The sequence below is a fragment of the Vicugna pacos genome, chromosome 2 (genome assembly GCF_048564905.1).
Source record: "Vicugna pacos chromosome 2, VicPac4, whole genome shotgun sequence".
NCBI lineage: Eukaryota > Metazoa > Chordata > Mammalia > Artiodactyla > Camelidae > Vicugna > Vicugna pacos.
The window spans coordinates 41399167-41426616 of NC_132988.1; the positions used below are offsets into that span (position 1 = coordinate 41399167).

General features: G+C 36.3%; 2 protein-coding genes across 14 annotated transcripts in view; one reads left to right on the plus strand and one right to left on the minus strand.

Moving 5' to 3' along the window:
- Window positions 1-27450, plus strand: part of CAMK2D (calcium/calmodulin dependent protein kinase II delta) — a 294475-nt gene that overhangs the window by 258850 nt on the left and 8175 nt on the right. For all 13 annotated transcript variants that reach the window (XM_072938444.1, XM_031691363.2, XM_006217352.4 and 10 more), the window contains 2 exons: window positions 16914-16989; window positions 21725-21819. In XM_072938444.1, coding sequence (XP_072794545.1) covers window positions 16914-16989; window positions 21725-21819 — 171 coding nt within the window. The remainder of the gene's footprint in view (window positions 1-16913; window positions 16990-21724; window positions 21820-27450) is intronic.
- LOC140688736 (uncharacterized) overlaps window positions 1-27450 on the minus strand; it is an 87091-nt gene that overhangs the window by 1109 nt on the left and 58532 nt on the right. Inside the window, exon 5 of the mRNA XM_072948514.1 lies at window positions 244-372. The gene's annotated coding sequence lies outside the window, so the exon portion shown is untranslated. The remainder of the gene's footprint in view (window positions 1-243; window positions 373-27450) is intronic.

A 27450-nucleotide genomic window follows, 5' to 3' on the forward strand; every position in this document is an offset into this window, starting at 1 on the left:
GTAAGAATTATTATGGGGTTGTATTTCATGTTTTTAAATTATCTCCTATATAAAATTAATTTAATATCTACAATTACTACTTGACCTCATCCATTTCTATGCAGAAGTTAAATCATTATTATTTATGTTTTATTAACTGTGAACTTCATAATTCTGAAATTATTTATTAGAATAAAATAATTACTTTAGTGAAATACTATGTCCTCTGCTGGGTTTATATTATTTTCTATCCAGTAAACATACCTAGAAATTATGTGAAATTGTATGTCTGTATCCTTTAGTGATTCTTCTTGTCCGTGAAACGGCCTCTTTTTTTTTCTGGTAGAGATTTCTGCTATAAAATTCCTCTGATTTTCTCAGGAGAAATTAGGCCTAAAGTAGTCAGAGAAATAAATCTTCATCTTAATCTTAGCATTTTTAGTCTGTTCTACCAGGTTACAAGTCATTCAATTTTAAACCAGTATGTTTAGTCGAGAACTAAGACATTACAAGGAGGAGCAGAGAAAGCAGGACTGAATGAGGGAGCTAACAGAAGAGAGTTATCTAGCAGTAATAGTTTTTATTACTTGCATTTAGGATAGTATTTTCGTTATTCAATTTAGTGCAGTAAATATTCCCTAGGCACCTACAATGTAAGGTGCACTAAGGAGGCACTGGCCACACTTCTTACCCTCATGAGCAAGTCTAGAAAAGATCAAGATGATTCTGCATATGATAATGTCTCTTGTGTCTGGCTAGTATCTAGATTATTCTAAAGCAGGGAATAAAATGTTCATTGAAAAATAAACGTAAGGACATTGCTACAAGTAGTCATATGTGAGCAAATACACAAAATTTCAGATTCACGAACACATAATTCCTAACAAAGAGACCTCTATTTGAAAAATTTGGATTCATTCAGTTTTTTAAAAAAGATTATTGAACACCTGCTGTGTACTGGATATGACTAGGCTGAGGCTAAAAAGACCGACCTTTTCCCACAAGGAGTTCTCAGTCATGTAGTACATTCTTTAAAAAAATTACATCTGCTGCTACATTTCCCCAATGAATGGCTGCTTTTGCATTAAAATTTTACTCTATGTTAAAGAGAATTTCTTCCAGGGTGCATGAATGAAATGTTTATCCTTAACACTTAGTGAATTAGGTAATCTATATTTTATTTCTTTTCTTTAAACTAATTTTATTAATGTATAGTCGACTTATTGTTATTTCTTTGATATGTAATAATGTAGTGTTTTCCCCTTGGTCAGTGTTATTAAGCAGAATGTGCTAGTCCATTGTATGAAAAGTAGCATCATGTTTGGTACAAAAAGACGAATTTAGTTATAGGTATTGCTGTTTTTGTCTCCCCAGTTTTGTTTATACACCTGGTCTGTCAACCAATCTTACTGGTTTTTCCTTCGAAATACACTCAATTTTTTTTAATTGACTACTACTGCTCACTAACTCAACTTGTATCACCCTGGTCCAATATACCATCATCGTTTGCCTGTATTATTGACATGACTTCTTAACCAGTCTGTCTGCTTTGGCATTACCTGCCTTTGGTCTTTTCACAACACAGTAGTCAGAGTGATGCTTTTAAACTGTATCAGATCATGTCTTGTTTCTGCTTTGTATTTTCCAGTGGCTACCAATGCCATTAGAATAGATCATAAGGCCTTCAGTGATCAGGACCTCCTCCAGCCATACCTCCCTTTACTATCTGATGTCTCAGGAACACTATTCTGACATGTTTCAAGCAGGTTTCTGCCTCAGGACCTTTGCACTTCCCACCCCCTGCCTGCTATGTCCTGATCTAGATTCTATGTGCTTGCTGGCACTTCTCTTTTTTAAGCTCTGGTCAAATGTTACCCTCTTTTAAATTGTTTTCCTCCAAATCCAATGCTCCCATTCTCCATGGTGGACATCAACCATGCCATGTCCTAACAGCTACTAAAATGATTAGAATTCTCTAAAAATTAGGATCATATCCCAGCTGTTTATCCTCACAGGTTTTGTCCATGTGTTCCCTGCCTTCACCCATAATTTAGGAGCTAAATATATAGAAAATGAAAATATAAAAAGTAAATCACAGGATCCTCTTTCCTGTTTGGATGGAGTGTGTGTTTTGGTATCAAACATAGTAAGTTTGGATTACAGCCCAGCCCTTGATCAGCTATGTAGTCCGGCTGCTCATGTAAACCTCTCGGAGTCATATTGTGTGCAGTAGAGATAATAATGTCTCAATACTTAACCATTTTTTACCTTCAAAAATGACAGTTTCATATGGTTCAAACTTCACAATGACAATAACATAACAGTCAGTTGACTAGAGATAATATTTGTTAAATGCCTGGCCTATGATAGTTAGTCAGAAAATTAATTATATTATTTCTGGCCATTCTTTCTGATAAGTAGATATAAGCACAGAGATCCACTATTAAAAGAGTCCACAAATCTAAAGGGACCTGTGTTTTTTATTTTAGCATCAGTGTTTCTACTTTCTAAGCCATTTATTTTGATAAGTGGGTAAACATCTGTAAATGTTAAGACCCACAATATAGAATCCAGCCCATCTATATACATAAACACACATGGAAGCTGCCCAAGTACAGAAAATAAATTAATTTTGGGGTTAAAACTGAAGCCAGGATTTTAAAAAAGCTTTTATTAAGGTAACAGTATTATTTTAACTTGGCATGAATTTTAAACAAGCAGATTATTTTAATTCACTGGGTTTTTTTTTTGCCTCCATGGTATCATATAGTAGGCACTCAATAAATAAATGAATTAATTATGAGGTTTTTACATGAAGTTTTGTTTGAACCCTTAAAATATTTGAGTTCAGAGACATGTTTTATTTTTAATTAGACATAACATATTTTGAGTAATGACTCAGTCTTCCCTCATTAAAATGGATCCTTTCATCCCTGGATGTTTCCAGATGTTTTGAAAAATTGGCTTACTTTTGAGTGTCTTGATTATCTCTGATGGGAATAAAAGAAAAGTAGGCAGACTGTTTTTGACAAAAGTAAAATACGTATTTTTGAAAGGAGCATGTCAATGCAAAATTATTTATACACTTCTCAAGCAAACTGTCTGAAGAACCATACATAAAACGTCCCTTTTGGAGATTGTGATTACCCAGTTCAGTGTCTCCTCAAAGGGAGACTAACCATCTTGACAGAAGTGAACAGATTAAGTGCGAAAGACCTATTATTTGTTTGTTTTTGAAATAATTCATTATGGGATCATTGGTTTCTTTATTAACATCACTACATGTGGTTGTTTACACTGTGTCTATCTAGCAAAATACAGATGGCAAATGTTACGGGGAGAATTTTGGATTTTAGGGATAGTTGGAGTAATAGACAAAACCCTATCATCACTGTGTGTTTTCAGATTTTAAAAGAAGGAAAAGAAAGAAATTCTGCTCCAAAATGTCATTTGTTTTCATTGAACTAGAGAATGTTTTCAGTTGGGAAACACAGCTTGCGGTGGGGATGTCTGTTTTGACTACGGAGGATTTTTACTGTCTACCTCACCTACTGTACTGAGAAGTATAGTGTTCTAATCAAATGTTGTGTTATATTATATAGAGTTAAGGTGAACAAAAATCTAAAGAATAGAGAAATGCCTCTGAAAAGGTTAATGGTCTTTAATGACCAAAAAGATAGCTTTACTTTAAAGAGATTGTTGTGATTTTTTTAGAGGTATTTTGACCAATGTAGAAACAGTGTGAGCATATGAGACTGTTTTTAAATTTCTCTTCAAGAAATAGAAGCTCTTCACTTATTACCTTTATAAGTGAAAAAAGAGTAGACCAAGCTGGAACTTACTAATGCTGTTTAAATACATGAACAGTTAAAAACGAAATGGAGCGCTTATTTGTTTGTTATGGAGGATAAAACAAATAATACATTTGCTTGGGATGAATGTGTAGGCTCCTGTATCTGAGTTGGTAAGGTCCTTAAAGTCTGTACTAGAATTTTCTAATGTGAGCAGTGTTGTGAATTGTTGAAGAATTCTCTCTTCGGTGCTTTGTGACGTGTTGTATAATCTGCCTGTGCAAGCGCTAAAGATAACCGTTGTCGGTGTTCCCAGTGGTCTGTCCCCCTGGAACTTCAAGTTTCTAAATGTGGACTGTTAACTACTCATCAGATAACCTGAATAGTGTCTTTGAATGTTCATCTTTTGAATTCAACAAATATAGGGAAAAAAGTATTTCATACTCACAAATATGTATCTACCATAAGTTATATTTTATGATAGTTTACATTTATAATACATCCTAGAATAAATGAAAACAACAGGAATATGTTATTAGTTCTGAAATACATAGTTCATAAATTTTCTTACTGCACTTACATTGATTAAAACAAGAATAACTTTCCTGGTCCTGGTCCTGTAAAATTTGGCCAAGATAATCCAACATGTACTTGTTGACTGGGAAAACACACACACACACACACACACACACACACACACACACACACATCCCTAGAAGTTAGAGTTATGTTTTATGTAGGGACCTTACTGAAAACTATAGCCCTGGAGGCAACCCCTCAGATAGCTCTAAGGAACTGTTCCAAAGATGGAAGAGAGGAGCCAGGATATATAGGAGTTTTTGCTGGGGGAAAAAAAAATAAGTAGTGGAACATGAAAAGATTTCTGCTAATCACAAAAAAATAGACATCTCAAGTGAATGATTTTAGTGCTTTTCTGTGTATAGGATGCAAGAGTCTGGGCTTATTGATGTTATTACTTTAATATGTGTATTTACTATCTAAGACGAGTGTCCTGTTTTGCTCCATCCTGAATTCCCCTCAGAGTGCACCATTAGGGGCTGCAGTGGCTGATAAATTGATGGCAGCAACATTCATACTTTGCTGAAAATGGCAGGCAACATTTTTGGTCCGTGTAATTTTAAATTAATTTTTTAAGCAGAATGTAGAGGAGAATATCCCAGAGCTGCACTGGTTATATGGTGCCAGCATGAGGTATCACTTTAATAAAAAGCATTAGCCACGAGAACTCATTTAAGAATTTCTGATCTAATAAGATATCTTCACCCTCCCAAATTAAGCTTTGAAAAATGTAGTAACTAATCACAGAAATGACTCTTGGTCCTAGGAGTCTCATCACTGCTAACTGTTAAATGCATGGGGACATCAGAAGAGTTACAGTGATTCACATCATTTTGTGAATGTGTATATGAGTGCAGTGGAAATGGGAGGTGATTTTCCTCCAAATCTAAGTAAGTCTTGCAAGTCCTGGCAAGCCATTGTAAATTTATCCAGATAACTACTGCCGTGCCTTTTTGATCCATGGTCTGACATCTCAGGCTACAATAATCATCAAATCATCTAAGTTAGGCATATAGGCATGTGTATTACATTGAGCCCTGGTCTTGGGGTCCACAATGCCATAGACAAATGCATTATATAATTGACTTATCAAGAGAGTCTATTATTTTTCCCATAATTTTTCAAATTTAAAAAAATTCCTCAGTTATGTTATTTATTCCATAAACTTTTTTTTTCACTAGTTCCCTAATTTCCTTCTGATTGTAGATGCTGTAGTTCTTTCAAACAGTGTACAGATGAGGCTGGGTTCTATGGCGTGTTTTATGAATTGGCCTCTCTTCTTTCCTCTTCACTAGTCCTGATGTGCCTTTGCAAGTCCCATTCATTGATTCTGGAATGATAGATTGGATAATGATAGACTTTGCAATGAAAGCACAAGCTACTATTTTTGTGGCTGCTGAAGATGCAAATTAGCTAGAAAGTATGGGATTATAAGGACAGCAGACTGCTGCATATCCTTGGGCAGTAGTAAGATCTGCTGTGTTATCTTGTCAGTCCCATCAGGGGGGATGGGTCAGAGGGGGACGAGTACTATTTAACACTCATAAAAAAGGGAAATGACATTGTTGAAGTATCTGTGTGATCTGTATAGCAGTGAGTGACAAAACCGTTAGCGTCAACTTCATTGAAGCAACACTGAAATATGATCAGGTATGAGAAATACTGAAATATGATCAGAAACTTGTGTGGACCTGGAAACAACTATCATATGGGACTCAGTAAATGTGCAGACAGAATAACATTTTTTTATATTCTAACTGTAGTAAGCCTAGTTGTTTCTCAAAAAACAAAACCAAGGACATCACACTTCAGTTAATTTTGGTGGGTCTTTTTGTTTTTTAGTTTTGCTTTTTGCAGAACAAAGATATATGTTGTTCTGTAGCAGAGAGGATATCCTCCTCAGCTATCCTGCGTTCTGATCTGGGGGCGCTCGTGAAGCCAAGAGTTCAGTTATTCAGGAATGTATAGTTCTAAATAAATGTACCCAAGCATACATTGAATTCTTTTTCATTAAACTCAAATTTTATACTTTTGATAAAGGAATAGGTTATTTAAAAGAAACTAATTATAAGCTAAACAACAGCAATAGAAATCATTGAAAAAAATAAAAGGCTACACTCACGACTGCACAGGATTAATTTATACTGCTGGCTATTTATACTGAAGGACAGAGCATTAACACATTGATGGTTTTTTTTTTTATTGAAGTACAGTCAGTTACAATGTGTCCATTTCTGGTGTACAGCACAATGTCTTAGTCATTCATATACATACCTATATTCATTTTCATATTCTTTTTCATTAAAGGCTATTATAAGGTATTGAACATAGTTCCCTGTGCTATACAGAAGAAACTTTTTTAAAATCTGTTTTTATATATAGTGGCTAACATTTGTAAGTCTCAATTTATCCCTTCCCACCTCCTTTCCCCGGTAACCATAAGATTGTTCACTATGTCTGTGAGTCTGTTTTTGTTTCATAGATGAGTTCATAGTGTCCTTTTCTTCCTTAGATTCCAGATTAGAATGATATAATATGGTATTTTTCTTTCTCTTTCTGGGTTACTTCACTTAGACTAACAATCAGTAGGTCCATCCATGTTGCTGCAAATGGCATTATTTTATTCTTTTTATGGTTGAGTAGTATTCCATTGTATAAATATACAACTTCTTTTTCCAATCATCTGTCAATGGACATTTAGATTGCTTCCATGTTTTGGCTATTGTATATAGTGCTGCTGTGAACAGTGGGGTGCATGTATCTTTTCAAATTAGAGTTCCCGCCAGATATATGCCCATAAGTGGGATTACTGGGTCATATGATAAGTTTATTTTTAGTTTTTTTGAGGAGGCTCCATACTGTTTTCCATAATGGCTACACCAAACTACGTTCCCATCAGCAGTGTAGGAGGGTTCCTTTTCTCCACATCTTCTCTAACGTTTATCGTCTGTGGACTTTCAAATGATGGCCATTCTGACTGGTGTGAGGTGATGCCTTATTGTAGTTTTGATTTGTGTTTCTCTGATAATTAGCGATATTGAGCATTTTTTCCTGTGCCTATTGGCCATTTGTATGTCTTCATTGGAGAACTACTTGTTTAGGTCTTCTGCCCATTTTTGGATTGGCTTGTTTGTATTGTTTTGTTATTAATTTGTATAAGCTGTTTATATATTTTGGAAATTAAGTCTTTGACAGCTGCATCATTTGCAAATATTTTCTCCCATTTTGTAGGCTGTCATTTTCTTTTGCTTATGGTTTCCTTTGCTGTGCAAAAGCTTCTAAGTTTAATTAGGTTCCATTTGTTTATTTTTGTTCTTATTTCTATTGCCTGGGTAGACTGCCCAAGGAAAACATTGCTAAGATTTATGTCAGAGAATGTTTTGCCCATGTTTTCTTCTAGGAGATTTATCGTGTCTTGTCTTATGTTTAAGTCTTTAAGACATTTTGAGTTTATTTTTGTGTATGGAGTGATGGAGTGTTCTAACTTCATTAATTTACATACTGCTATTCAGTTTTCCCAGCATCACTTGCTGAAGAGACTGTCTCTTCTCCATTGTATATTCTCATCTCCTTTGTCAAAGATTAATTGACCATAGGTCTGTGGGTTATTTCTGGGCTCTCTGTTCTGTTCTAGTGATCCATATGTCTGTTTTTATGCCAATACCAGACTGTTCTGATTGCTGTAGCTCTGTAGTGTTGTTTGAAGTCTGGGAGGGTTATTCCTCCAGCTTTGTTCTTTTTCTTCAATAATGCTTTGGCAATTCTGGGCCTTTTGTGATTCCATATACATTTTAGGATTGTTTGTTCCAGTTCTGTGAAAAATGTCCTGGATAATTTGTTAGAGATTGCATTAAATTCGTAGATTGCCTTGGGCAGTATGGCCATTTTAACAACATTGATTCTTCCAATCCAAGGACATGGGATAGCTCTCCATTTCTTTAAGTCATCTTTAATTTCATTAATCAGTGTTTTATAGTTCTCCATGTATAAGTCTTTCACTTCCTTGGTCAGATTTATTCCTAAGTATTTTATTGTTTTGGATGTGATTTTAAAAGAGATTGTTTCTTTGTTTTCCTGCTAATTCATTGTTAGTGTAAAGAAATGCAACAGGTTATTGTATGTTAATCTTGTATCCTGCTATCTTGCCGAATTCTTTTATCAGCTCTAGTAGTTTTTGTGTGGAACCTTTAGGGTTTTACATATATAGTATCATGTCATCCACATATAGTGACACTTTCACGTTTTCTTTTCCGATTTGGATCCTTTTTACTTCTTTTTCTTGCCTGACTACTGTTGCCAGGACTTCCAAGTCTATGTTGAATAGAAGTGGTGAGAGTGGGCATCCTTGTCTTGTTCCAGATTTTACAGTGGGAAGGCTTTCAGCTTTTCACCATTGAATACTCTGATGGCTGTAGGTTTACTATAAATAGCTTTCATTATGTTGAGGTATGTTCCCTCTAGACCCACTTTAGTAAGAGTTTTTATCATAAATGGGTGTTAAATTTTATCAAATGCTTTTTCTGCATCTATTGAGATGATCATGTGGTTTTCGTCTTTTCTTTTGTTGATGGACATTTACTTTTGACCTGGAAGATACATGCCCTCTTTTGGCTAATATCATGTAAAATTGATTAGAAGGGTTAGTTGTAATCATTACAGTTCCAGGATTTGTGGGAAGCTGGAATTCCTTCATGACAAAACAAAATCCCCCCAAAAAGGCAAAAAAGAACTTTCCAAATATTTAAAAATCCCAAGTCTTACTATCTCTTTTCCAAGTCTGTTTTTTATTTTATTTTGAGAAAATAGTTTTGACCATCTCCTTGGTTCTGCAATGGAAAAGATAGACCCTTTGAGACTGCTTAGTTTTTTTCTTGTCATGCAGAAGTTTACAAACCTGATCCCAGGAGACTACAATTCTAATTCTAAATTTAAGCAGTTGATGGGAATTGTTGAACCATCTAAAATCTTTTTTTCTTCCATGTCATCAACTCTTAACTGGAAGTGGTACCACACCTATCTGATACATGAAACATCTTAATACTTAAAATACTCCGTGGCATTCATAATGTTGTGCTATTTCTAGCTTCTGCAAATCAACTAGGGGTAGCAGAACGGTTACCCTGTTATTTAAGGTGGCTGGGCTGGATTCTTTCATATCAGTAAATGTTCTATATAATGATAGGTAGCTTCTTTAGACTCTGAAACTTTTATTTAAGTCATTTTTAATGAAAATATTTGAAGTACACATCCTTTAACTTTTTTAAAAATGTCAGTATTTTGTTTTGTGTTCAGATGCAGAGTCATTTTAGTAATGACACAGATGTATTTTGTAACCCAGTAATATCTTCACAAACCTTTCAAAAAGTTCTAAACCTATTTTCACTTACACTAAATGATCCCAATTCCAGGCTTCTCTGTTGTTAAGTATTTGTTACTCATTTACTGTCAGGCCGGAGCCATTTAACAAGGCCAAGACTAATACTGCCTGTCCCCAATTAACGATTTATGCTTTGAAACTGAGTGGTTAGTCTTTATACAGCAAAGTACAAAGGTGGCTTGAATAATTTATCTTCTAAGTCTTGAGGGCCTCTAACGATTAAAGGGCTGAAATGTTGGTGCTATTGAACAGGTGGCTTCTGGATAAGTGAGCTTTACAATGATTTCTTGAAAGCAGTCTTGAATAGAAGTTTGGTAATTTCCGGGTGTCATCTTTGAATAAAATTTTAATGGATTATTAAACCAATCAATTTCAGTATCTTTGATGGCTTTGATTTCAAAGCCAAAATAATGGAAATTAATCTCCCAAATGTTAACTAATATATCAAACAAGTGAAATAAAAATTGTCACTAGGAAACAAGCTGTGTAATTGCACAGGAAACTAAACATAGCTGAGTTGATTAGGTACCTTTTTCTGTAAAACTTCAAGAGCATAAAAATGATCCTAATTTGTAAATTTGCCTAAGATAATAACTATTCATAAGAGTTATTTTTGTTAATGGCAGCATAGAAAAAGACAATAAAACCACGGGATACTCAGTTTTGTGAAATTGGTATAATAATTAATTACAACTCTAGCTCAGTAATTAAGTCATCAGTCACCTTGCCAGAGAAAGTTCAAAGGCATTTAGGTGGTTCATTTAAGTTTATGATTTCAGAATATTGAATTAGGCACTGTGGACTGGAAAGGATCATAGATTAATGAATTAAGCAGCAGATGGCACCTCAGCGAAATAAAGCTCCCACCCTGGCACAGCTTCTAAATTTGCTGGGTGACTTGAGCAAGTCACTTAACCTCCCTGTCCTTCAAATCTCCAGCAGCCAAGTACCCAATAACTCTGAGAAACGGAAAAGTAGTAGTTAAATTAAATGGAACAAATATCGACAAAGAGTAAATTAGTAGAATTGCTAAACTAAGATGCTACACCTAAAAAAAAAAAAGCTAAACAAGTGTTTTCATTGTGCAACTTTTGATGGCTGAAGAAGTAAATCTTTAGGCACAGTTCACTAAATGATTTCAATATTCTGTACTCTGCTAACATTGTTGTGAATATCAATTTGCATGTATAAATTCAGTTTGTTTCCTAGCCCAGGTTTCATTGCAGATTTCAATGAATAAGTTTTGTTATTAAATAGGTTCACCTCAACAAACTAATAAATTCAGAATCTGAGCAAAGATTCAGAAAAAGCCCAAGCTCAAATAACTTGGATCTTTCTCTCCCCTCAACTCTCTTGAAAACAAATGATGAGTTTAAACATAGACTAGATATGCCTTGTTTATCTTTCTAGACCTACACAGATTACTCCACCATCCGAAATACTGTGGCCTAATGTATATGGTGGTCATTCTGCTGCTTTTGAGAGACACAGGGTCCGTGAGTGCCTTTCCAGTTAGCATAATCACCTCCACTGCTCTCAGAAGTGAACATCATCACCTGTATATTTGGCGTTTATCTAATGTTTTAAAATGTACACAGTACTTTATATACATTGTCTCTCCATGTATTTATTTATTCACATGTGCATGCATTTACAGACATTCACCCAGTACTAGGTGTTGAAGGTAGAAAGTGGTCAAGTCCTGTGAACATCCCATGATGCTGTTACAGTAGGACTGCAGTGAGATCAAATAGCTGTGTCCAGAAAGTCCATACAGAAGAGGTGACATTGAAGCACAGTAGTGAAGACTTCCGGACAGATGAGGGAGAGTTTCCAGGCAGAAAGACTGGTGAGAGGAAAGGCACAGAATTATCAATGAGCCAGGACTAGCTGGGAAAGAGGGAGCTCCCTCAGCGTGGCTGTAGAATGGGTTATGTGGGAGCCCTGGGAGGAAAGAAGTGTCAGGAGATGATGCTGGAAAAATACAGTAGGAAGACCTTTAAAGAACCAACCAACAAACAAGTGTGGGCTTTAGCTTCCAGAGCTGGGGAGTGGCCTGGTCAGCTCTGTCCTATAGAGAGATGATTCTGTGGCAGTGAGGAGTGGAGGGGGTGGTAGGGGAGGGGATGGGAGGAGACCTCAGGGCAGGAGGGTTAGGAACTTCTGAGAGCCTGAATCAGAGCAGTGGCAGCTAGGAAGAAATGGATCCGAGAAAGATCTGAATAAGTGAAGAGGAGCTGGTGATCAATTGTTCAACTGAAAGGAGACATCAAGGATTTGGGCGTAGGTAACTGAGTAGATTACGATGCCAGGACAACAGGGGATGTTTAGGCTGCAGTTAGAAAAATGAACTTGGATCCCAGAAGGATTTCAGGCCAGTGATAGAGATTTGACAGCCTTCATTATATGGTCAAAGCTAGAGGAATAAATGAGATTACCCAGAGCAGCAAAACAAATGATTAAGAGGCTGAAGACGTACCCTGGGAAACAACACTGTAACTACTAAGGGCAAACTATATGACTCATAGATGACTGGATGTGGGGACTAAGTAGAGATTAGAGTCCAGAGAAGCCCAAAGTTTAGAGCTAGCCAACTGGTAAATGGTGGTTCCGTTAGAACAATTAGGAAAAATGAGGTCAGGAGGAGAAAGGAATTTGATGAACAGGTTTAGACAAGTTGAAAATATTTTCTTTCTTTGTCAGTAAATAATTAGGCATGCTGCTTTATACTTCCAATGTTTCCATTTATCTGTCAGTGTGTATTTCTTAAAAGCTCTCTGACCATCACCAAAAAATGTGGTATCGTGTTGGAAAGGCTGCTGGATGGGGAGTCAGAAAGCACTTGAGCTCGTTTTGGATCCACTATTCATTCATATATTTATGGGACATTTACTCTGTGTCCTGTACTATGCTAGATGTGGGTTGTGATGGTGAGAGTTTACAAAATAATAGAGAAAACTGATCAAATACACACAAACAAGTGTGTAAATATAAGTGTACCAAGTGCTTTTGAACAGCAGGTGTAGGAGACGTGAACTTCTAACACAGGGACCTCTCCTAAAATGAGAGTCTGACTAGGCTATTGTGAGAAATAAAAGTTGAGTTGAAATCTGATAAAGAAATGGAGGCAAAGATAGGGGACACTTTTTTAAGAAGAGAGGATGGCCATGGGAAAAGTTGGCCATTGGAGGAAGCTCAGTCATTTTGAATTGCTGAGGGAAGAAACATGGGTGGGGTGTGGTGGATAAAGTAAAACAGCCTTTAAGCGAGTCTGGTTAAGATTATACTGGTTTCATATAGTCCCTCCTCAGATGCTTGTTCTGGACAAGAAATGATGGGTGCCTGTGTATCAGAGTGATGGTGATGAGAAAAGAAGTAGACTAATGGGTGAGGCATTTAAAAGGCAAACTCAACAGAACTGGGAAGATTGGATTGGGTTGGGTGGGATGAGGGAGTTGAAAATGAGTCTCAGGCTTCTCCCTGGCTTGTGCGACTGGGCGGGTGATGTAGCCATTCACCAAGATGGAGGTCCCTGGAGGAGGAGATAGAAGTTCACATGCTCAGTTTAGGGGCTGTTGGGTTCAGGATGCATATGAAACATCCACATGGAGATTCCAAAACGCGCAGTGACATGCAAATCTAGAGGAAAGGTCTAGAAAGGAGGTGACAGTTTGGGAGTCACTGGTATATTGACAGCAACTTAAAACCGGTACAGACAGAACCATAGGGATAACTGCGCGTGATAAGAGGACCTCGAATCGAGCCCTCTCTAGGAATTTAAAGTCCAGGTAGAGAAAAATAACATGTAAATGGGAGTGAGGTCATGTGATCAGAAAGCTGGTAAGAAAAGCTGGCAAGAAGTGAAAGGAGAGTATTTCGAGATGGAGGAAAGGAGTAGTGAGCACTCAGCCTTCGGGCATTGCCTGTACCCACACTTCTCCGATCACCAGCATTGGTCTTCGTATCTCAGAGAATCCTTGTGCCACTCGGATCTGATAACGCTTGAGAAATGTTGAAATCTATCAATTATTTTATTGCACAGTCACTCTCAGTTCCCAGGGTTTTTTGTTTTAAACACTGGGACCATTCATACTCTTATCTTCCTCTTCCAGGCTTCTTTAGAACAATAAAAGAGCCAAAAAAAAATAAGAATTTGAACATGATCATGTTTCCAATTCTTTGCAGAACTGCAAGGGAAGTAACTTCACTCAGAATCTGGAGTTACCCTCCAACTTGTTTTCTCTCCTGCCTTTCCCTCGGGAACCTGGAAGTCCTCAGAATCTACTTGGGGAACTGTGGGTATAGGCTTGAGACCTCAGTTCTGTAAATAAAACTACTTAGTCATCAGTTCCCTGTGATTAAATGACCAGCCGTGAACTAGAAGCTTCTGGTATTCAGGGAACGCCTGACGGGTACACTCTTCCCTCACCTTAAGTATAATTAGTGACACATCAAACGCTCTCCCCACTTTGGCTCTGGAGTGGCCACTACTTGACGTTCAGGAAGAGGGAAGGCCGGATGGCAGCGGCCCCTCCCCACAGAACATAGGCAGCCGGACTCCTAGCCCAGGGATCGTCCCTCCACCTCACTGCTCATGAGAGGAGGCCTCACTGGCATCAGACCCTGTCTTCCCTCTCAGTCACTGTGGCAGCAGCTCCAACCACAAGAGAAATATCTGCAGATGATTCATTTCCAGCCTTCTGCTCTCCTTTGAAGAGTCAGCTGTCATGTGCTGCCCTGACTCACTCCAGCTCCTTTGCTCCAGGGGAACAAGCACTCTAAAGATTCCTGAGTTCCAGGCCCTTCCTGAGCCAAGAGAGTCACGTTGTTTCGATGATGACGCAGCACAGAAGCATCCTGGCTACTGCCTGTTTGCTGTCCTGCCAGCTCAAGCACTGTTGTCTCTAAACAGAAGAACTAATAAGGCAATGTGTGTCGCTTTGATCTTGCAGGACAAAAATTAAGCCAGTTGGAGGATGTAGACTGTTGAAGAGCTAGTGAGTATTTCCACAGTGCTTCTTCAGAGAATGAGATGAGTGAGATGTAGCCGTGGCCACCTGATGTTTCTAAGTCCTTATTATGCTTAAGAAGGAGTCCAGAGACTTTCAGAAACTTCAGAAAGTGACCCTGCACTTTTCACACACTGTGAACCGAATCTTCGCCTAATGCAGCTCTCCAGAGGACAATGATCTTATGTTCATCTTTTCCTTCTTTTTTGTTTTTAAAAAAATTGACACCGTTTTCTAAACATGAGTTTTTTCCTCTTAGCCAGATAACATCCTAAGAAACCTCTTAGTTTTAAACAAGGACTTAATGCGAGGAGGAGGTTTTGGTAGTCACATTTTCCTAATCTCATTTTCTGAGCTCCTCTACACGTGGATCCTTTATATTCCAGAATTGGGTCAGCTGTCATGCGTTTTTGCCAAATGTTCATACTGTTGAGGCCACACACAGATGAATCACTTACTGCCTAACTAAATTAGCCATTGGCATTCACCCCATTACAGAATTATTCCCTGCCATTACTGCTGTCAGTATATTTTGATGTTGGATATATTATATTCATTTATCAAATAAGCATGGGCAAGAAATGTTTTCAGTGTGTATAGGAGGTAAGAAATCCTATGTTGTGTTTTTTTTGCAAATATAGATGAAATCATGTAGCTAAACATGAAATCTCATCTATATGGTAAATTTTTTTTTTATATTATCGATCCTGACACTGTCAGCAACCATTTTATGGACAAACCATATTTTAAAATGTAGTCTAATATAGTCTTAATGAAGTCATTTATTTTAAATAAGGAATATCATAACCTGGGTAACTTGGAGTTTTGAAAGTGAATATAAACATTTAAGTTTGTGGTTAAGAATCTGTGTAAGAAAGATCATTTTCATTAAAAACACAACTGGTTGCCTTTAATCAATGACAAACCTAAAACCAGAACTCAGCTTTTTCTATGATGAAGGTAGCCTCACTGCCCCACTAAGATAGAATGGAAATAACATTTTGTGATTACTCCTAATTTATTTCCAAGTATTATGACATTCTAAAAACAAAATCCAATGAAATTTAATTTTTAAAATTTCATACATTTATTTCATTGTTAAGAGAATAGTGTTCTGAAATTTAAAAAGGTTATCAGTATCACTTGATCAAATTTACAGACTTATCAAGCATCTATTTTATTAAAGACATTGGATAAAGCTTTTTGAAGGATACAAAAAAAAATGACATGTTATTTACCTCCAGGGAGCTTTTAATTTAACTAGTAAGACAGATTACACAAAGTTCAGTAACAATTTAAAACAGTAATTCAGTTGAACCAGAGAAGTTGTCATGGTATGTAGCATATGCTTAATTACCCTGTGAATGATACGAGAGAGGCATTCAAGAAAGAGAAGGAACACTTGAAGTGTCTGTAATCAGAAAAGAATTTACTGAATAGGTGGGATTTGAACTAAGCCAACTATTAATAATTTTGCCAGTTGCGGGCTAGGAGTAGAAACACATCATATCTGGTGTTGGAGTTGACAGCTACACGGAAGGGCTTCCCTCTACATCCACAGCATTGATTCCTACGTTGCTTTTCCAGTCTACAGTTTCCGGAGGCCATTTGCCTAAGTATGAGGGCAATTACAGTGTTGGCATCCGCTTTTGTAGTTAGCTGAGCTGAACAGTTTAAAAAACAACAACATTTATATGAAGTTAAATGTCTCAATGCAAGATATCAGCTGTATTGTGAAGATAGACATATTAGTAGAGTGATACTTTAAGATTATCATTTTTAATAACATTTGTTAATGGTAAAAAAAAGAATGTTCATAAGCCCAATCATGTTGATAAAGGTAATAAGAACTAATTTTTAAAAATATGGCCTTGACTTTCTGGGTGACTGTGGTTTTCTAACAAAGGGAAGGTCACGGCACTTCCCCACATGAACGTGCTCAGGCATCACCTAAGTGCCCTGTTAAGTGCAGATTCTTAATCTGTAGGTCTGGAGTAGGACCTGAGAATCCGTGTTTCTGCCAGGCTCCCAGAAGAGGCAGCTCATGTTGATCTGTGTGCTTTGAGCAGCAAGATTGTAGTGAGAATAACACCAAGCTGTCACAAGGGATGTATTAGACTATTATTTTATAGAGCTTTTGCCTTTTATTCTCACCCAATTCTTTGTCTTTGCCTTTAGCACGAAAGCAAGAGATTATCAAAGTCACTGAGCAGCTGATCGAAGCTATCAACAATGGGGACTTTGAAGCTTACACGTGAGTAGAGGCACATTTCTTTTGCTTTCACACATATAACAAGGTATTTTCTATAAGAATTCATTCTTCTGTGTACCTGAATTCATGTGTATCTAACCCCAGCTTTGGTATGTCTACAATAGCTTCATTTCAAGGTACAAATGACCTAAGTGCCATAGGAGAGAAATGAATGTATTTAAGATTTCAGAGAAAACAAGACTTCTGATAGGAGGATGGGGTTTTTTTTGGTCAACGTGCAAAAGCATAACCCCCTGCACCTCCATGTGAGAGAGGCATTCCAAGTAGAGCAGTCCATAAGAGGAGAGACACACGGACCAGGAAAGCACATAAAAAGTGCATTTTGGTTTAAGGGATGTTTTCCCTCGCAGTTCTGCCCTGGTGACGGGACAGAGAAAGAGATTAGGAGGCAACATCCGGCTGTCTTTTCCTCTTCAGCCAGCACAGCTCAGCTTTATCCTCATCTCTTTATAAGTTTGTCTCTTAACCTAAAAATTTTATTTAAAGAGAAACAGGTCTAATGTTAAAGTTTATAAACTACTGGACCATAGGTATATAAAGGCAATCACTTTGATCAAATAAAAATAAATCATTCAAATAAATAGGGCACAGAAACATCACACAAAGGATGTGGGTCAACAAGGTAGCTGTTTGAGTGGAGATAAAAATCAGTTCTCAACATTCCCCTTAGACCATACACGTGAGTTCCTCTTAAATGAAGGAGTTAAATGCAAAAAAAAAAGGAGATTGAATCTGATCTCTGGGGTTAGAAAGATCTAACTTTAAAAGCAGGGAAAGACTTAAAAATGAGAAGGTAAAATGGTTAGACTACCTAAAACTTACACACTTGAATTTTTTAAAAGCCAAAATAAAACTAAGAGACAAAGAATAAACAGGAAAGTATTTGTGAAACCTGTCAAAAGTTCACTTATATTGAGAAGATAAGATTAAAAAGTGGAAAAATAGGTAAAGGAGATGAACTATTAGGAAAAGAGGGAATATAAATGACAAGTAAACGACTGAAAGCATGTTCATGCCCACCAGTTCAGGGTATGCAGGTCTGAGGGGAGGAGCGTTTTCTGCAGATCCAGTCAGGGATGAAAGCTCTGCAGACGACTGGAGTGCTGCAGACACGGCAGGACGTGGCTCCTCCACCACCTGACAGAGTGTAAATGGGGCGAGCTTTCAGGGGAGGGGTGGAGGCAAGGCTTTGGGGCACAGTTATTATATACCAGCAAATGTCTATAAAGGTTCGGATTATTACTATAACCCTAAAAATTTAACGTGAGCATGGACTTTGAGTTTAAAACTCAAAAATGGAGAAAAATTATGAACAAAGATATTTATGGAAACAACATTCAAAACAGTGAAAAACTGTAAGCAACTTTATATGTCTAATACTATTTAATTAGGGAACCAGCACACCACAGATTAACATTAATTAACCTGTGGTGTGTTTGGTACCAAGGATGTTTATGCAGAGTTCCTAGCCATCTGGCAAAATGCTTGTGAGTGTTCACTGAAGATAAAGGATATAAATATTCCAACTACATAGGAGAAAATATAAAAATGGAATGAGCTATGTCAAACTAGTTTTTTTTAAAGAAAAAGAGATGTTGCCTCTGGGAGATAAAATTGTGTGGTTTTTTTCCTGCTTCTTTCCAAGTTTTATGTAACAAGAAGATACTATGTTTATCATCAGTTACAAATAGATAACCAAATATTTTAAAAAATATGGAAGAGAGTAACTGAATGTAAGAACTAAATTAAATCCAGGACTGCTTCTTATAAGTTAACGTGTGTGCAAACACAGGCACATACATATGTATGTGTTTGTGTGTATCAATTCTTTAATATGACCTAATAAAAGTATACTTAGAATGAAAGAAATAGTAAGAAATGGAGTTTAAAAGAACACTCTTTGCTGTCAGAGAATTAATCAGTTAAACAGTTGTTAAAGAGTTGTTTAGAATTCTGTGCCATAGGACCTCTTTTATCCTTTTTGCTGATACAACTTTGTTAGACCCATATGATTCTTCAAACAATACACTTTTAATTTTTTTAAATAGTTAAACTGTAACAATTTAATTGCTAGAAAATTCTGCAATCATTAAGCAAGAATACCAAAAAGGAAAACCTTGAACTATTTCCTTTTTTTAATTTTTATTTGTTAATACCTTTATTGTGATATGGTTCCTGTACAGTAAACAACACATATTTCAGATGTACACTTTGATGAATTTTGATCATAATACACTTTTTAAAAAAATCTCCTTTCACACTAGCATTCCCCTGTGGATTGGTAGAAAGTGTGTTTTGTTGGTGTTGTTAGCCAGGCAAAAGAGGTGAAATATAGCATTTCCCATATTCTCAATTTAAAATAGGGTATTTGTCCTATGGCACAGAATTCTAAACAACTCTTTAACAACTGTTTAGCTGATTAATTCTCTGACAGCAAAGAGTGTTCTTTTAAACTCCATTTCCAAGGAATCACATCAGCTCACTAACTCCTTTGCCTGTAATCTGGCTCGATTTTGTACACTCAGGCCCATGGGTAATCCAAGGGGACCTTCCATCTGGGAGCTTTTGGGGTTGGTGAATGTACTGGTACAGCTCTGTCAGCTGGCCCTGAGCACACCTGTTCAGAGCACTCACACCCCCGTGTCAGGTGGCAGCTTTGTGAATCTTTTATTAATTCAAAGCCTGTTATAGGAGAGAGAGAGACATACATACATTACTTACATACAAACATAGAAAGAACACAGTAACAGGTTTTCAAGTATATCGACTCTTGATGGCTAGGTAAAATGATTCATCATAGTACAATGATTCTTGTATGATTTTGGTGCTGATGTAAAGTAGTAATAAATTTAGATTCTCCAATGTTGACAACCAAAAGTCGTATTTATAGACGAAGTACTAGCCGCTGGCAGAATAAATTCCTGTTACCATAGGAACACCGTTCTTCCCATTTTGCTACTTAGAAAGCGATTATATATATTTAACTTTGAGCTTTAATACATGCCCACCAGGAAGTTTAAAATCCCTACCCACTCCCACCCCACCCTTTTCTAAGGCTTTCTTTACCACAATGAATAACTACTGTGATTTTTTATTTTAGAAGTATTTTCTACTTTAAAAGTGTTCTTAAAAAACATCAGTTCCACATTCTATGAACCATACTTTCAAGAACCATAATGAGTGAGCCTTCTGAAACTTGTATTTCTGTTGAACAATGAAAACGTTTTGCCTCCCAAATGGGGAATTTCCACATGAAATTAGATGTAGCCCCACCAAATTAATAAGCAATCCAAAATCTTCCAGCATGTACTCCTTTTATCTGACCTTGTGAATTTCCACTAATTCTTCAAATCCAGATTTTATGTCACCTCCTCTAAGATGCCTACCCTGATCACCACAGGCCCAAAGATACATTTTCTCCTCTCTTTTCCATGAGATTTATATGCCCATCCAGTCCTTGCATCAGGCAACTCACATCTTTCCCCAAACACCCTCTACTGTTGTATTCACTGCCCTCCTCCTGCCTTCCACACACCTGGAAAACTCCTACTCATTCCTGAAAACCTGGCTCAAATTTTCTCTCTCATAAATCTTTCCTGTCCTACATATAAGTAGTCTGGTTCTTGAGCATTTTGTATTTATTGCTTTTCCAGTATTAATTGTTGTGTTACAGGTGTTTCAAAGAATCTCTACTATATAGTAAATGTTTAACAAATCTTTGTTGAATGAATTTCTCCAAAGAAAGCCCATTGGCTTTCTCTGAATATTTAAAATGGTGTATCTCTTGAATCATATTTCTAGGATTGAAAAGAAAACTAATGTGCATTTGAATCCCTCATGAGTTTTATTTTAAAAGTTAATGAAACTTATGTTTGAGGTTTACTTACATCTTGCAGACACTGCCAGAAGGTGTAGGATGTGATACCTGTCTTCAAGTCAGTCATGTGTAGATGTGTGACATGAATGTAGTGGTGTCAAAAATTATTCCAGAAGTATTTAATTTCAGAGCCAAAGTTGACTTTATAGGGCTTTGAGAGTGACTTCGACTTGGAGAGCATTTTAAAAATAATAAACTTACAACCACCAGAAAACTGAGGAATTAGAAAAACTGGGGAATGACTAGAGAATTCAACTTGGAAATTAAAAAGTAGAAATTTTTAAAAGGAAACTCCTAAAATATATTGTAGATTATCATCTGCTGGAGCTGGTTTATTATCTTGCCCCTATCTGAGGTCTCCTCAAAATTATTTTTTTAAATTGAAGTACAGTCAGCTTCAATGTATCAATTTCTGGTGTACAGCATGAGTGTCCCAATTATGTATATATTTGTTTTTATAATCTTTTTCATTAAAGGTTATTACAAGATATTGAATATAGTTCCCTGTGCTATACAGAAGAAACGTTTTAAAATCTATTTTTATATACAGTGGCTGACATTTGCAAATCTGAAACTCCCAAATATATCCCTTCCCATCCCTTTTTCCCCGGTAACCGTAAGAATGTTTACTATGTCTGCGAGTCTGTTTCTGTTTTGTAGATAAGTTCAGGTCTGCTCCCCATCCCATGTTGCTAAGGCCTGTGATAGAAATGTTGTATTAGTGTTTTGTTTTTTTTAAATTCTTTCCACCACTGACTGCTTGGTAAGTAAGAATGGACATGTGAGAAACAGCAAAATACATTAACTCATTTATTATTTTCATTATTTTTTTTCTTACAGAAAAATCTGTGACCCAGGCCTTACTGCTTTTGAACCTGAAGCTTTGGGGAATTTAGTGGAAGGGATGGACTTTCATCGATTCTACTTTGAAAATGGTACATTTACTCTAAATTTAGTAACATGCCTTTTCCAACTGCTCTTTGAATTTCTCCCAAATTTGCAGATTCTTTGGCTCATTTCTTTTTTGTTTTTAATATATTTTATTGAAGTATAGTCGGTTACAATGTTGTGTCAATTTCTGGTGTATAGCATAATGCTTCAGTCATATAGGAACATACATATATTAATTTTCATATTCTTTTTAACCATAACAAGATATTAAATATAGTTCCCTGTGCTATACAGAAGAAATTTGTTGTTTATCTGTTTCATATATTGTAGTATTTGCAACTCTCAAACTCCCAATTTACCCCTTCCTACCCCCTCCCCAGCTGGTAACCATAAGTTCATTTTTTACATCTGTGAGTCTGTTTCTGTTTCATAAATAAGTTTGTCTTTTTTTTTTTTTTTTTTGATTCCACATGTAAGTGATATCATATGGTATTTTTCTTTCTTTCTGGCTTACCTCACTTAGAATGACAGTCTCTAGGTCCATCGATGTTGCTGCAAATGGCATTATTTCATTCCTTTTTAATGGTTGAGTAGTATTCCATTGTGTAAATATACCACAACTTCTTTATCCAGTCATCTGTTGATGGACATTTAGGTTGTTTCCATGTTTTGGCTATTGTAAATAGTGCTTCTGTGAACACTGGGGTGCATGTATCTTTTTGAATTAAGGTTCCCTCTGGATATATGCCCAGGAGTGGGATTGCTGGATCATATGGTAAGTCTATTTCTAGTCTTTTGAGGAATCTCCATACTGTTTTCCATAATGGTTGCACCAAACCATTCCCACCACCAGTGTAGGAGGGTTCCCTTTTCTCCACAGCCTCCCAGCATTTATTGTTTGTGGACTTTTGAATGATGGCCATTCTGACTGGTGTGAGGTATTCCTCATTGTAGTTTTGATTTGCATTTCTCTGATAATTAGCGATATTGAGCATTTTTTCCTGTGACTACTGGCCATTTGTGTGTCTTCATTGGAGAACTGTTTGTTTAGGTCTTCTGCCCATTTTTGGATTGGGTTGGTGGTTTTTTTCTTATTAAGTTGTATGAGCTGTGTACATATTCTGGAAATTAAGCCCTTGTCAGTCTCATCTTTCGCAAATACTTTCTTCCCTTCTGTAGATTGTCTTTTTGTTTTGTTTATGGCTTCCTTTGCTGTGCAAAAGCTTATAAGTTTAATTTGGTCCCATTTGTTTATTTTTGCTTTTATTTCTATTGCCTGGGTAGACTGCCCGAGGAGAACATTGCTAAGATTTATGTCAGAGAATGTTTTGCCTATGTTTTCTCCCAAGAGGTTTATAGTGTCTTGTCTTTAAGCCATTTTGAGTTTATTTTTGTGTATGGTGTGTTCTAACTTAATTGATTTACGTGCACCTGTCCAGTTTTCCCAACACCATTTGCTGAAGAGACTGTCTTTACTCCATTGTATGTCCTTGCCTTCTTTGTCAAAGATTAATTGAACAAAAGTTCGTGGATTTATTTCTGGGCTCTATTCTGTTCCATTGATCCATATGTTAGTTTTTGTTACCAATACTGTGCTGTTTTGATTACTGTAGCTCTATAGTATTGTCTGAAGTCTGGGAGGGTTATTCCTCCAGCTTCATTCTTTTTCTTCAGTAATGCTTTGGGAATTCTGGGTCCTTTGGGATTCCATATAAATTTTAGGATTCTTTGTTCTAATTCTTGAAAAAATGTCCTGGGTAATTTGATAGAGATTGCACTAAATCTGTAGATTGCCTTGGGCAGCATGGCCATTTTAACAATATTGATTCTTCCAATCCATGGGAACATGGGATAGCTTTCCACTTTGTTAAGTCATCTTTAATACAAATTATAGTTCTCCATGTATAAGTCTTTCACTTCCTTGGTCAGATTTATTCCTAAGTATTTTATATTTTTGGATGCAATTTTAAAAGGGATTGTTTCTTTACTTTCCTTTTCTGATATTTGTTAGTGTAAAGAAATGCCACTGATTTCTTTAAGTTAATCTTGTATCCGGCTACCTTACCAAATTCTTTTATTAGCTCTAGTTTTTGTGTGGAACCTTTAGGGTTTTCTATATATAGTATCATGCTATCTGCATAAAGTGACAGTTTTACCTCTTCTCTTCTAATTTGGATCCTTTTTATTTATTATTATTATTATTTTTTGTCTGATTGCTGTTGCTAGGACTTCCAATACTATATTGAATAGAAGTGGTGAGAATTGGGCATCCTTGTCTTGTTCCAGATTTTAGGGGGAAGGCTTTCAGCTTTTCACCATTGAGTACTATGCTGGCTGTAGGTTTGTCATATATAGCTTTTATTATGTTGAGATATGTTCCCTCTATACCCACGTTGGTAAGAGTTTTTAACATAAATGAGTGTTGAATTTTATCAAATGCTTTTTCTGCATCTATTGAGATGATCATGTGGTTTTTGTCCTTTCTCTTATTGATGTGGTGTATCACGTGGATTCATTTGCATATAATGAACCATCCTTATGTCCCTAGGATGAATCCAACTTGATCATAGTGTATGATCTTCTTTATGTGTTGTTGGATTTTGTCTGCTAATATTTAGTTGAGGATTTTTGCATCTATGTTCATAACGATAATGGCCTATAGCTTTCTTTTTTGGTAGTGTCTTTGTCTGATTTTGGTATCAGGGTGATGATGGCTTCATAGAATGATAGTTTGGAAGAGTTTGAGAAGAATTGTGTATGAGTTATTTTTGTATGTTTGATAGAATTCCCCAGTGAAGCCATCTGGTCCTGGACTTTTGTTTGCAGGGAGGTTTTTAATTGCCGCTTCCATTTCACTTTTAGTTATTGGTCTGTTCAAATGATCTGTTTCTTCTTGATTCAGTTTTGGTGGGCTCTATGTTTCTAGAAACTTGTCCAATTTATAGTATTCTCTTATGATTTTTTTTTTGTATTTCTGTGGTGTTGGTTTATAATCTCTCCACTTTCATTTCTTATTTTGTTTATTTGTGTTCTCTCTCATTTGATGGCCAGAGGTTTGTCAATTTTGTTTACTCCTTCAAAAATCCAGCTCTTGGTTTGATTGATTTTTTAATTGCTTTTTTAATCTCTATTTCCTCCTGATCTTTATTATTTCTTTACTTCTGCTGACTTCGGGTTTTGTTTGTTCTTCTTTTTCTAATTATTTTAGGTGGCAGCTTAGGTTGTTTATTTGAGATTGTTCTTTTTTGAGGAAGGCCTGTAACACTATGAACTTCCCTCTTAGGACTGCTTTTGCTGTATCCCATAGATTTTGTATGGTTTTGTTTTCATTGTCATTTGTCATTTTTTAAATTTTTTTTAAATTTCTTTGATTTCATCATTGATCCACTGGTTTTTTAGTAGCATATTGTGTAGTCTCAATAAGTTATTTTTTTCTCATTTGTTTTTCTGTGGTTGATTTCTAGTTTCATGCCATTGTTTTTAGAGAAGATGCTGGGAATAATTTTCTACCCTCTTAAATTTGTTGAGGTTTCTTTTGTGCCTGAGTACGTGGTCTATCCTAGAGAATGTTCCATGAGCACTTGAAAAAACTGTATATTCTGTTTTGGGAGGATGTAATGTCCTAAAAATATCAAGCAAGTCTAACTGTTCTATTGTGTCATTTAGTATATCTCCACTGCCTTATTGATTTTCTATCTGCAAGACCTGTCCAATGAGAGGTAGGAGTAGGAGACTAACACCCTATTTGTATTCCCATCAATTTCTTCCTTTAAGTCTGTATTTGTTTTACATATTTAGGTGCTCCTGTAATGGGTGCATGTTTATTAATGAGTGTAATGACTTCATCTTGTATTGCTCCTTTGGTCATTATATAGTGTCCTTTATCTCTCTTTATGGCCTTTGTTTTAAAGTCTATTTTGTCTCATGAGTATTGCTACTTCTGCTTTCTTGTCATTTCCACTTGTATGAAATATCTTTCAATCTAATGTGTGTCCTTTTCTCTGAAGTGGGTCTCTTGTAGGCAGCATATTGCAGCATTCTGTTTTATTATCCAATCTGCCACTCTGTCTTTTGACTGGAGCACTTAGTCCATTGACATTTATAGTAATTACTGGTAGATGTGTGTTTATTACCATTTTGAACTTTGTTTCCGGTTGGTTTGGTATTTCTTCTTTGTTCCTTTCTTTTCCTTTTTGTTTTTCTTTTTGTGGTTTGATCATTTTTCTTTTGTATTAGCTAGGTTTCTTTTTGGCTTTTGTGACTATTGTGTGCTTTTGATTTGTGGTTTTCCTGTTTTTCAGGTATATTAACCCCTTTCTATATGTATCTCTTTGCTTTAGCCTGATAGTCATGTTGGTTCAAACACATCCTAAAAAGAACGAAGAAAAAGAGAGAGAGAAAAAAAACTGTTTTCTTGCTCCCCTCTCCCACCTTTTATGATTTTGATATTCTTTATTTTTATTTATTTACTTTTTACATCTTCATGTTTATTCTCTTGCAATTCACTGTAGTTATCACATTTCCAATTATGGTTTTCTCATTTCTATAGCTTCCTGTTTCTTTTCTATTTAGAGTAGACCTTTCAATATTTCTTTTAGTATAGGTTTAGTACTGCTGATTTTTTTTTGTTTTTGCTTGTCCGTGAAATTCTTTAGAGTAGGAGAGATAAAGGATAGTCTTGCTGGATAGAGTAACCTAGGTTGCAGCTTTTTCTCATTCAGGACTTTGAATATATCTTGCCACTCCCATCTGACCAGCAGTTTGTGTAGACTAATCAGCTGAAAACCTTATGGGGGTTCTCTTATAACTAACTCATTTTTCTCTTGCTGCCTTTAGAAGCCTTTCTTTAACTTTGGCCATCTTAATTATGTCTTGGTGTAGAGGTCTGTTTGGTTTCTTCTTATTTGGGGCCCTCTGTGTCTCCTGTACTTGGATATGTTTCCTTTAGGTTTGGGAAGTTTTCAGTCACAATTGTTTCAAATACCTTTACAATTCTCTTTTCTTCTCCTTCTGGGACCTGTATTATGCGTAAGTTGGAATGCTTTATATTATCCCATAGGTTCCTTATATCGCTTTCATTGGTTTTTGCTGTTTTATTTGCTGTTCTGATTGGGTGACTTCTGTATCCTGTCTTCTAAGTCTCTTATTCATTTCTCTGCATTGTCTAGTCTGCTTTTGAGACTGTCTTTAGCTCAGCTCTTATCTCAGCAACTGAGTTTTCTGTTTTAAATTGGCTCCTCTTTACAATTTCAATGTCCTTTTTAAAGTATTCTGTCTCTACTGATAGTCTCTTAGTTCCTTCAGTGCACTGATCACTCCATTTTTGAAGTCATCATCTAGTAGACTATCAAGGTCTATTTCATTGATCGTTCTTTTAATTGGGAGTAGTTCCTCTGCTTCATTTTACTTATATTTCTCTGGCTGTATGGATTTAGGAGTATCAGTTATCAACTGTGATCTTGAAAGGCTGTTTTATTTTTTGTTTGTCTAATAGTTTCATTGCAATGGCTGTTCTTGGAAGACATGGCAACCGTCCATACTTTCCGTGTATTTTGGCTGTTATTCCTTTGACTGTGAAGTGTGATTGGTGGTGTGGGGATCAGAGCATGCCCTGATTGTTGAGCCAGGCCTTCTTTTTTGTTCTGTGGTTGTCACAGCCTTGACAGGGGCCTGGT